Here is a 12,305-nt window from a genome sequence, read left to right as displayed (position 1 = left end):
TTAACAATAGCTCTTACCCCAGCCCTTGCTTATACTTTAGAGTAAACCCATCTCATTTCCTAAGACTTGGTCTTCCAGGCTTCCGAATGGGGATCACAATCTCTGCTTATCTCAAAAAGTGTCCTTTGGATGCACCTCAGGCATCTAGGGTTGTGGCATTTCATCTGGATGCTCCAGACAAATGAAAACTGAAAGCCATTTATGGGGATGGTGACATCAGCTATGTCTGTCCACTTCCAGAATGTCCATCTGCCCCAGGCTCTTGAAGCTGAGCTCATTTCTTCCAAAAGGGAAAGAAAGTTTCTGGCATATGAAAGCCCAACTGTGGAAGACAGACTTTGCTAACACCACCCCATCCATATCAAGTCTCCTAGGTGGATAGAACAGATTTCTAAATGTGTCACCACATGAAAGGGAATGGATCTGAAATGAGGAGTTCCCTCCTGCTAGGGGAAGATGAGGTAGGATGGAGAAATCAGAAAGCCCAGTGCACTCCCACGGCAAGCCAGTTACTGCCAGTATCTCAGCTGCTTCTCCTTCGCCCTAAGACATAATATACAGAAAATTTTCAAGGGGTACAGAGTCTACACTATATTTGGACGAGAGTGTGTACATCAGGGGTGCCGAATTTTAGTGACTCATGCATTCAACAAATATTTGTTGAAAGTCTATTAGATTTTCAGGATGTGTTTGCATATGTATGTGTGTGTGTGTGTGTGTGTGTGTGTGTGTGTGTGTGTGTGTAAAATTTTCACAATACCCTTCCCAATTAAATGTATTATTAGCAATATCACCTAGCTACTACATGGAAGTCAGGGTGACAGGGTGACAATTTGACTTTGGTATGGACTTCAAACTCTTCACTCAGTGCCCAGCATAAAGCATTCAAGGAGCACCAAGTAAATTGATGTAATGAAAACAGAAAGGCCAGTTTTGTTTTATTGTTTTGTTGTTGCTGTCTTTGTTTTTCCTGGCCACACATTTGTATTCCATTCCTCACTCAGTTCTCTTCAGTGCTTGGGGCAGAGGGAGTCGAGAGGGAGAGAGAATTCCCCAGATGCAGACTGGCAGATGTAGCTGGCCAGCCCCCGGGACACCAGTAGCAACAGAAACTGAATAGCAGAGTCCAAGGATGTTATTTTAAAAACGTACTCACAAGAGCTTTGTCAGCAGAATCTTGGAGAAGAAACCAGGCATCTCCATAGCCCCCTTTTCTCTCGCTTTCTAACACCATTTCTTTTCTGTCTTTTAACCCTTCCTCTGCCTATATATTTATCATGTCTGCCTACCTATGTACCTATTTACCTACCTTCCTCTGTCTCTGTCTCTCCTCCATTCTAAGGCTCTGCTGATTCCAAGCAGACAGATTTATTGTGGTCTTAAACATAATCAGGAAGAAATTAACTTGTATGAGAACTCAACCCTAGCCCCAATTCCTGACACTGTGAGAGGTTCTTTTTGGTTTTTTGTTTTTTTTTTTCCCCTAAGGAAGTGAATTATGTCATCTTAGAGAATAAATCCTATTATAATCTTACCCTATTTGTCTTTGTATTGGAGGAGGAGAAAGTGGTGCCAAGAGTCAGGCAACCCGATGATCTTATTCTCTAGAGGTTGTGTTTTCATCATTCTGGAGATACTGCGTGTAGGGGAAGATTTCTCTGCTTGGTGTAAGAAGGCAACTTCTTGCTCTGCTGCCAGCTCTCTCTGTGACCTGGATTCAGATGGCTTTCTCCTCTAGCTCTCAGTTTTCCATTAGATACAATGGGTGAAGGGGCTGGCTTTGTACACCTCATCTTATGCAATCACTGCTACAACGCTGGGTAAAGATCATTACCTCCATTTATTTATTTATTTTTTTTCAAATGAGGAAAATGAAGTTCGGAGAGGTTAGGTTATTTTATTTAAATCCTGCACAACTGATGTGTAGCAGACTTAGGATTTGAGCATACCTTTGCCTAAAGTCAAAACACTTGCTCCTTGCAGTCCCCTTTATTGGGTTTCTAAAGAGTAAAGTCTGGATGTATGGCTGGTCGTCCTTGAGTTGGACCTCAGTTATATCATGTGTAAGTTGGCCACAGTCACCAAGAGGTTGGAGCTACTGAGAAGTGCTGAGCCTGTATTCTTTTCATGGTCGAACTGCCAGGCATGCTACTGGTCACTGGAGTCCTCAGCTGGCTTAAACCCATCCTTAAATAATTGAATTATAACAAATTGATTTATTCTGGCTCTTTTGACAGTATTTCACTATGTAAACTGTTTGCAGAAATAAACAAAGGATTTCGGAGCTTGGAAGGGGCTCAACATTCTGCTGCCCCTGAATTCAATGACTCCTTTTTCGGATAATCAGCATCGTAGAAATCCAAGTCTTCTTTCTCCTTGACCCGGGCTCTTTCTAGCTAGGGGAATGTTGCTTGAAAGTGTTTCAAGTGAGTACTGATTTCACAAGCTGATTTAATTCAGCCACTTAGGAACAAATTGACCCCTTAGAAGAGGAATATTTTTTCTCTTTACGATTATTTTAGAATCCACAAAACACATTTATGTTCCTTTCCTCCTGAGAGGTTATCCTGGCTGGGACTATAATTTCTACACTATAGATGGGGAGCTAGAAGCTGAAAAGTGAAGCTAGTTGCTCAAAGTTGCATAGCTAATATAAGGGACAGAAATTAAACCTTGGTCTTTGGCCCTCAATTCAGTGCCTTCTCCAGAACTCCACTCCATTCTTTTGGGGAAGGCTATCCTAGATTAGGCAGGATCTTAGGGTGACCACACATTCTGATTTGCCTGAGATATTCAGATTTTCACAGGCTGTGTGCCTATCGCCTGGACATAACTTTTAATAGCACCACTAATCACTCTCAAATGCTCTAGTTTAGATGATAAATTATACAACAAGCCTAAGACCCTGGATAGGAACCACATTTCAAGGAGCTTAGAATCTTTCAGAGGAGCTGCAACACGTAGACTTAATAGCAGCACAGTGTGAGAAGTGTTAAAGTGGGATTCTTTATAAAATAGGCACCCACACAGGAGGGGGTATTTAGCTTTGCTTAGAAAAGTTGGGAAAATAGCACAGAAGAGCTGACATTAGAGTTATTAAAAGATGGGCAGGATGATCTATTTTGGATGGCCACATCTAGGTTTCTTCTTGTATTGTTCTGTGTTGAAACATCGAGAAACATGCATAGGTCATACCTGCTTTGCTGGCACCCCTACTGAGGGCCTTGTGCTTCTGTGATCCTTGTCCTTGCAGCTAAGTGAGAGTCACTGCAGCCAGCTACAGCTTTAAATCATGCCAACAGAAATGCTGGCTGCGGTTTGGATTACATGGGAGCTTGAGAATTCACTTGGTCTTTAACTGAAACTTCGGAGGTATCTGATAAGCCGATGGAAGCCCAGAGCATTGGACAGGAAGGGTTCTTGGAGTCCCGGTAGTCTTACCCCCTTCCCTGTTCTGATTGAGCCCAGAGAGGGAAAGAGACTTGCCCAGAGTAACAGAGCACTGTAGTTTCAGAGCCTGGACTGAAGCCAGTTTCTCTTGTAGATCAGTTCCTTTTTTATGTAAAACTGAAATCCTCTTTGGAGGTAAATAAGCCCCAGTTTGCAGCGGCCAAGTTCTGTGGTGTTGGATAATGTAGTCAGAGCCTGGAAAGTGAATGCTGGAGTTGGAGGCCCAGATTTGGCGTTGACACACTGCGTACCCTTGGGCAAGGTATTAAAGATGGGGTGGGGGGATCTTACTTTCCTCATCTGGAAGATTTAAATAATAACATCTTCTACGCAAAGTTGTTGTGAGGCTCACTTGGGGTAATGAGGGTGAAAGTTGTTGTTAACTTTTTCTTTGTATTGTGGCAGAAAAACACACAACATGAGATCTACCTCCTTAGCATATTTTTAAGTGTACTGTACAGTGTTATTCACTGCGAGCACAATGCACAGTGGATTTCCAGAACGTTTTCATCTCGTGTAATTGAATCTTGGTTCTCATTGAATGGCAGGTCTCCATTTCCCATCCCCCAAGACCCTAGCGACTACCATTTTACTCTCTGTTTCTGTGAGTTTCTCGACTTTAGATACCTCATGTGAGTGGAATCATGCAGTATTTGTCCTTCTGTGGCTTATTTCACTTGGCACAATGTCCTCCAGGTTCATCCATGTTGTTGCATATGACAGGATTTCCCTCTTTTTGTAGGCTGCGTAATATTCCATTGTGACTGACAATGATGGGCTTGACAGTGCTGATGGTTTTGGATGTCTGATTCCACAGTTGCTCATGAAAGTTGAGGCTGAAGAACCAATATCTATCTAATCTCTCCCTTTCTTTGTCCATCATCTCCTGCAGAGGAACCGAGCCGGTGCTATTTCCACGATGGCGATGGAGTATGTGAGGAGTTTGAACGAAAAACTAGCATTAAGGACTGTGGTGTCTACACGCCCCAGGGCTTCCTCGATCAATGGGCATCCAATGCGTCAGTATCCCATCAAGACCAGCAATGCCCAGGCTGGGTGGTCATCGGACAGCCAGCAGCGTCTCAGGTAAAATCCCAACCACGCACAACGTTTTCCATAGACACTCAGAATCTCTGCTGTGCTTCTCGCGGCTGCCCGCCTAAAGGCAGTGTCATTGGTTGTGGCCACTTGAGCACATCTTTAGCCAAGTGCAATGTTAGGGCCTCACGAGTACCATGTGTAAAGGATTAGCTATGGAGTGGTTAGGGCAAGGAACGTGAGCACAGTAGGGGTCGTGACTGTCCTCCTAGTTCCCTACCTGTTATTATTCATATTTGGGAAAGAACTCCATTTTGGATATACCACTGGAATTCAAGGAGGTAAGAATGAATTCATTTGTAAAGTCCCACTTGTTTAGGGGGTGCCAAATTGTGTGCTCCCTGAATTAACAGTAACTCTACCATGATTTGCTATGTGGCCCTAGACTGGTTTCCCCATCTCTCTGGGCCCCATTTTTTCCCCTGTCCTTAAAACAGAGAGTAGTGAGTTTGGTGATCTCCAAGGATCTTCCCAATTCTAAGAAGCTGTGACTCATTCTGCAGTCCCCTACTGCACTATTTATGTGCCACGGCTCTTCCCCAGGAGACTGACAGCTTAGCTGAGGGAGCAAGAGTTTTGGGGCCACCAGAGCTTGTGTGATTCTAGGGATGGCTGTGCTGTCCCCAGAGCCCCCTTTCCAATTATCCTGCCGAGTGAGCACCTGCCTTCTTCCGAGACTCCCATTTCCCAGAGACATGACTCCGTGCTTGTGCCCGCCTTGCCTAGTGGCCATTTCTGAGACCAGCCTGCCTCCTGGCCTTGCAGATGAGCCATTATTCCCAGACAGTCCTCTCTAATATCGCCTCCGTGACGCAGGTTCAGTGGGGTAGGCCTGGCTTCGAGACGAAAGAGATAAGACCTTTCCTGGAGCCCCGTGACGAAGCACTGGGTGAGCTGCAGTATAGCACCACCTCCTTTCTTAGTAAGAGCATTTATTTGATCATCTTTGGGTTCATTTTTTTTCTTGTGTTTACATTATTAGATCCTTTATTTATTCACTTGTGTTTATTTATTTATTTTTTGAGACAAGGTCTCTCTCTCTCACCTCGGCTAGAGTGCAGTGGTGTCAGCTCACCGCAACCTCAAACTCCTGCGCTCAAGTGATTCTCCTGCCTCAGCCTCCTGAGTAGCTGGGACTACAGGTGCATACCAACATGCCTGGCTAATTTTGAAGAAATTTTTTGTAGAGACAAGGTCTTGCTCTCGCTCAAGCTGGTCCCGAACTCCTGGCCTCAAGCAATCCTCCTGCCTCAGCCTCTCAAAGTGATAGGAGTACAGGCTTGAGCCACTGTGCCTGTCCCATTGTGTTTATTTTTTAATGCTGTGAGGAGAGGGGAAAGAAATGGGAACATGGCCCTCTCTTGTATAGGGCCAGCCTGTTGAATGAATGAATGATGCATGCATGCATGAGTGACTAGGGTTCATCCTTCCTCTATGCCGTCTCTGTACCTGATGAACTCATCTGTGTGGTTGCATTTATCACGCTGAACTCTAAGTATCTGTTTGTATGTCTGGCTTCCCCATTAGGCTATTAGCTCTTTGAGAACAGGTTCGAGTTTTATTCATCTTTGTCCCCTCACCTTCCGTGTCCTGCTTCCGGAACAACAGGGCTGAGGCCAGCAACAGAACCCAGTTCCTAAAAGTCTTTAAAAGGCATCATTCAAACAAGAGAATTGTTAACACACTCAGAACCTCACAGGGACAAGAGTTGAGGTAGCAGCTGTGCTTAAAAATCACCCAAAGGTTATTGCTACTAATGTGAGAAAAGGAAAGAAAGAATTTTCCAGTCTCTGCATTTGAAAAGAGGCTTCGTGGGGCAATTATTCCAATCTTGCAAGGTGGGGGCTGTCAGGAATTATGGGTGATTATCTTTTCCTAAACAAAAATCCAATTAAAAAAAATCATTATAAATACTAGCTCTTCGATCTACAAAGAGGAGATGAGGAAACAAAATCATCCTATTGAATTATTCATTGTAACCAATTTTATTTTAATGAAATCGACTAGGTTCCATTACTCTGGGCTTGGACATAATCTTTGTTACAAGGAGACTTCAGCTGTAACTAAATTTGCCATAATGAGATCAGCTCACTGGAGAATACAGGGTCAGGGGAGGGGACACGTGTGCAGGCTGGGTGTAGGGCCAGGCAGCGCTGCAGAACAAAAGTCTCCTGAATTCCTCATCTGAAGGCAAATAGCTAGAAGTCGTTTGCACACACAAACGCCCTCACCACGCCACACAGGTGCACATGCATATGCTCACACGTGCACATGCATGCACATGTACACACATGCAGACACACACACACACACACACACACAGCCTGCACAATTCAAGGAAAAGGCTATTCCTGAAGTGCAAACGTAGCTCCCTTCTGATGACAGAGGAGGAGGAGGAAGTAGAACCATGCCCTTCATTACCTTGCACAGTGATTAGAGGAGACTGATAGTTAATTTTCACCCTGTCAGGGCCTCCAGTGAAGATGTTGATAGCTTGAGAGGTGGAGCTGGGAGGCTCTTAGAAATTGGGCTTAGGAATAAGGTGGGAAGATGTACCATGTGTCCCTCGTTTTCCCCCAACATGCTCATACACTGTCCTCTTTCTCTTTCTCTTTTCCTTCCTCTCTCTCTTACACACACACACACACACACACACACATAGACACACACACCCCAAAGTCATCCATGAATAGGCCCCATAGGAGCGTGGGCTCAAGAGAGTGAGTACTGAAGCAGATGGAAGAGGAGCTAGTAGTTATCACAGTCCAACAGCCAACGTGCTGGACACATAGACACACCTTATAGTCGATCCCCTTGCCATTCTTCAAGGTGGGCATTCTCATCTACCTTGGAGAAACTGAGAAGCACAGTGGCTTCCCCAGTAAGTCACACAGCCCATAAGGGGAGAATCTAGGATTTGGAGAATTTCATGGAAGATGACATTGGGAGCTTGGGAACATGAGGTCATATCCAAAAGCTGGAAGTAACTGGATTCCTGGAAAACATCACCAGGAAACAGAGTCCTAGATGGATACATCTCAGTGTTGAGTGTCACCGTGCACTCAACTGACTCAGAGTCACTGCCCACACCTTCAAATTCAAGCTGCTCCTACTCCCTGCCAAGGTGGCAGTGTTCTGGGACCCCAGGTATTGGCAAGGACACTCTGTCAACCTGGGGAATGATGAAAGGACCAAGTCGTTCCCATTTCCTCTTTACAGTCCAGTTTTGTCCCACTCTCTGCCTTTCCCTGATGCTGTAAAAATGATAAACGCAGATGTTTACGTTATGTGCCTAGCTCTGCTAGAGCCTGCGGAAGAAACCAAAGAAGCGGAACACTCAGCCTTTGACCTTGTCACTGTGCAAGACTGAAGTGTGAGAATTCTATCAGCAGGTGCAGCCCTAGCACAGTAAGTCTGCAGGATCTCTGTGGCTACTGTGAAGAAGCAACACTTGCTGTGCTATATAGGTCGAGAATATTGATCGAAACTTCAGTTTTGGTTTTGGAGAAGCCTGCCACTGCCAGTGGTTTCCAGTCTCTCTCACGCATTCTCCTCAGACAAGATTCCCAAATTTGGTTAGGGCAAAGCTAACCCTGAACACTGAGTCTCCTATCCAGACGTTATCAGAAGTATCAAAACTTCCTGGTTGTGCAAATCGGGCTGAACATCCTATCATAAGAGACATTCTTTGGATATTTTGGCCATGCACCTTCCTGGCCCAGCTGGAATCAAGAAGTTCCTGAGACAGAACAAAAATGGAAATGAACCGAAAAAAAATCAAGTTATCTCCCTTCCGGAAACCTCAGAACCTGGTTTAGTTTATGAGCTTGCAAGGACCTCGCCTTGTTCTTATTTGGTCTCCATGTTTCACATTTCTCTAATGCTTTGCACAGAAGGCTGCCAAAGTGAGATGTAGATATCCCTTCCTTCTGCCCCCAGCCCCAGCATTTCTTCCAAAGCCCCAAAGTCCAGTTCCTTCTACCCAAACAGGCACTGCCCTCCTTTGCAGTGGCCCTAGGAGGAAATGGATATACTATCGGGAATGCACAGAGCTCCCCTCGGGATTACAGACCTTCAGTCAACCAACTGATTGATTTGGTTAATCCTTTGAGGGTAAAACTTAGACTAAGCATTTCCAGGGCAGTCGTTTGAGGGCTAAAGTAAAAAAAAAAAAAAAAAAAAAAAAAAAACCTTTCTAAGAATGAGAACTCTCTGCAGCAGGGTGGAGTGCCTTGTGATATAGGAAGTTCCCCGTCATGGAGTACCCAGGTTAGGCTGCCTATTGAATAGATTTCTGCATTAGAGGGCAGGTGAGACCTGGGCATCTCTCCTTTCGTTGTAATTGATTCTCTGACTTTATAGTCCACGAACTCATTATTGGGTGTATCAGTTGTTTGCCGCTTCACGTTGAGTTGCTATTATTATTCCTTGGCATGTCCATAATAGTTTGTGTCTCTATTAAAATACAAATCATAGTATGTCCTGTGCTATAACAATTTATGCATTCATTTGTTTATTCATTTGATCAAACAGAAGTATATTGCAGGCCAGTTATGGTGGCTCACGCCTGTAATCCTGGAACTCTGCAAGGCCGAGGCAGGCAAATTGCTTGAGGTCAGGAATTCGAGACCAGCCTGAGCAAGAGCGAGACACATCCCTACTAAAAATAGGAAAATTAGCTGGGCATGATGGCGTGCACCTGTAGTTCCAGCTACTTGGAGGCTGAGACAGGAGGATCACTTGAACCCAGGAGTTTGCAGTTGCAGTGAGCTAAGATGATGCTACTGTACTCTAGCCAGGGAGACAGGGAGACTCTGTCTCAAATACATACATATATATATATATAGGAGTCTTGCGCTGAGAAATGTGAGGGAGAGAGCGTGGACATCAATGAGGTTAAGGGGAAATCATACAGAGCTTTGCCCTCTTAACTTTTAGTCTTGGGAAACTTGAGTAAGTTACTCCTCTGGGAACCTCAGTGTCCTGTAGAAAGCAGGAATGATGAGATCTATCTGATCAAGGTAGATAACACCTACCCGGTAGAGATTGAGTTCGCAGAGAAAACACTCAGTGCCAGGCTTTTTTCACTTATTGGGTAGTATCAATACAAATGTTAATGCCCTGTCTTATTCGTGTTAGACCCCCCTCCACACCCCAGAGCTGTCTGCAGTGAACCACACAGTATAGAAGCTCAGCCAACATTTGTTGAGTTAACTCTAATCAAGTCAGACGATGTTTGCTGCATACTCAGAACTGCAGCAGGCACTTTGAGAAACTCCAGAGAAGCACTGGTTCTTTTGCTGCCCCCCAAGAGCTTGCCGTGTCATCACAGGGGCGTGTCCAACTTAGAAATAGTAGCCGAAGACCCAAGAGTGTGAGATCTAGGGGAGTTTCCCTGAGGAAGAAACCACACTGCTATCAGCTTACTCAGCCTGCAGGGATGAGAGCCAGCATGTAGGATAGAAGAGTCCTTTGCCTATTTTCAGAAGGTCCTAGACAAATTTTAAAAATAACGTTTACCAAGTTCTTCCAGGCTCTGCACCAAATTCCTTGAATTCTACTAAAGCAACTACAAAAATAGGAATCAATGTTCTCACTTTACATACAGATTAGGGCACTGAGGCTCCGAAGGCAGAGTGACTTGTTTCAGTGCTCACTGTGTTCACAATAGAAACGCAGGTTCGGGACCAGGCAGCTCAAGCCTGCTGCAGTGACTGATGCATGAGAACAAACTAGAAGAGTTAGTGTCCTTTGTACCTTTTCATACAAGGTATGCATTTAAGGAACACCAAGAAAGGGGGAGCACTCTCTCTCCAATACCCCAAATACCAACCTGCTCTTTCTGTGCTGCTGCCTAGGTCTCCAGCTTTTTGGCATCCATTGGATCATTGCCCTCTGCAGAATGTCTTCTACACTGTGTGCATGGAAATAAGGGGAGAAACGTAGGAAGTGTTTTAAATTGCCAATCCCTGCCAGTAAAAAAAGATTTCTTAGATTTGGAGATAGATGCCTCTTTACAGTTGAGGTAGGGGAGAAAAAGGAAGAAAGGCACAAAGAGGACAATAGGATGGAAGAGGAATCTTTGCTCAATTTACAGTTTTGTCACAAGCCATGTGCTGTACACAAGAAGCCTTGAAATGCCAGTAAAAGAGAATCACGAGATGTGTGTGTTCTTGACGGCTGTCAAGGGACTAGATACCCACTGGGTTCTCTGGACCCAAGGGTGAGAACTCTTTAAATGTGCACTTAGGACACAGTGTGTAGGGAGTGCTCAGATGGGGGGACCCAGAGGAGGCCAGGGAGATATTTCCTGTGGAAGTGATTGCTAAGCTTCAATGACTGGAAGGATAACCTGAGGGATAGGACAGGGGTGGATGGAAGAGCTGGAGAGAAAGAGAGAGAGAGAGAGAGAAAGAGAGAATGAAGGAGGGGGGAGGCATGTCCAAAAAAACAAAACAAAACAAAACAAAACAAGACCAAAGACCAATAAGAAATAAAGTGGAAGTCATGAGAGATGAGCTAGGCAAGGTGGTCAGAGACATCCTGTGGATACTTGGAATTTCACTTTACCCTGAGGGCAATGAGGAGCCTTTCTGAGTTTTTACGCAGGGGGCTGCCATGGGCAGACGATCACTGAGAGAAGAGGACTGACAATAGTTGCACACCTCCTGTATGCCAGACCCTACACTTGGAATTTGAAGCACATTATTGCACGTATATTTTTTTAGGTTATTAAGTATGAAATGTCTGATTTCCTTAAGTACTAAGTTTGACAGTTGATATCTCTGACACTTCTTGTTTTATTTTTATTGTGAAGGTACATCCTCATCTTTTCAAATGCATGGTTTGGCTTGTGATTATCTTTCAAAAAAATTTTTAGAGCAATTTTTGTAAAACCATGGATAAGTCAAAAATTTGTGCTATTTTTGAATATGAGTTCCTTCGTGGAACCAACGCTGTTTAGACTGTTCAAAAAATATCAGTGAAGTGTTTGGGAAGGATGTGGCTAATGAACGCACAGTATGTCGATGGGTGGTGAACTTCCATTCTGGTGATTTTAATCTTGAAAATGAGCCATGTGGGCAACCTAAGACCAAGGTGGATAATGATGAGCTGAAAGCTGTAGTGGAAACAAATCCATTTCAACCTATGTGTGAATTAGCAGCAAGGTTTGACGTTACTATTTCAACAATATCGAACCATTTGAAACAAATTGGCATGGTAAAGAAGCTGGATAGACAGGTTCCACATGAATTAAACGACTGCCGGCAGAGAAGTCGTCTGGAAGCTTGCCTTTCTTTGCTGTCACAACATAAAGGCGAACAATTTCTACACTGTATTGTTATGTGTGATAAAAAATTGATTCTTTTTGGCAATTGCAAGTTTTTGGCACAATGGTTGAATCAAGATGAAGTACCAAAACACAGTCCAACACCAAATATTCATCAAAAAAGCTAATACAGATACAAATAGACCTACCATTTGATCCAGCAATCCCATTATTGTGCATCTACCCAAAAGAACAAAAGACATTCTATAAAAAAGACATCTGCACCCGGATGTTTATAGCAGCACAATTCACAATTGCAAAGATGTGGAAACAACCTAAGTGCCTATCAATACATTAGTGGATTAATAAAATGTGGTATATGTATACCATGGAGTACTACTCAGCTATAAGAAACAATGGTTATATAGCACCTCTTGTATTTTCCTGGATAGAGCTGGAACCCATTCTACTAAGTGAAGTATCCCAA

At 44.0% G+C, this 12,305-nt stretch overlaps 1 protein-coding gene across 1 annotated transcript in view; it reads left to right on the top strand.

Moving 5' to 3' along the window:
- PAPPA (pappalysin 1) overlaps nt 1-12,305 on the top strand; it is a 236,897-nt gene that overhangs the window by 139,343 nt on the left and 85,249 nt on the right. The window contains exon 10 of the mRNA XM_045563088.1: nt 4,343-4,536. Coding sequence (XP_045419044.1) covers nt 4,343-4,536 — 194 coding nt within the window. The remainder of the gene's footprint in view (nt 1-4,342; nt 4,537-12,305) is intronic.

Source organism: Lemur catta, chromosome 10 (assembly GCF_020740605.2).
Source record: "Lemur catta isolate mLemCat1 chromosome 10, mLemCat1.pri, whole genome shotgun sequence".
Taxonomy (NCBI): domain Eukaryota; kingdom Metazoa; phylum Chordata; class Mammalia; order Primates; family Lemuridae; genus Lemur; species Lemur catta.
Note: the sequence above shows the minus strand (reverse complement) of the source record. Positions and strands in the feature narration are given on the sequence as shown.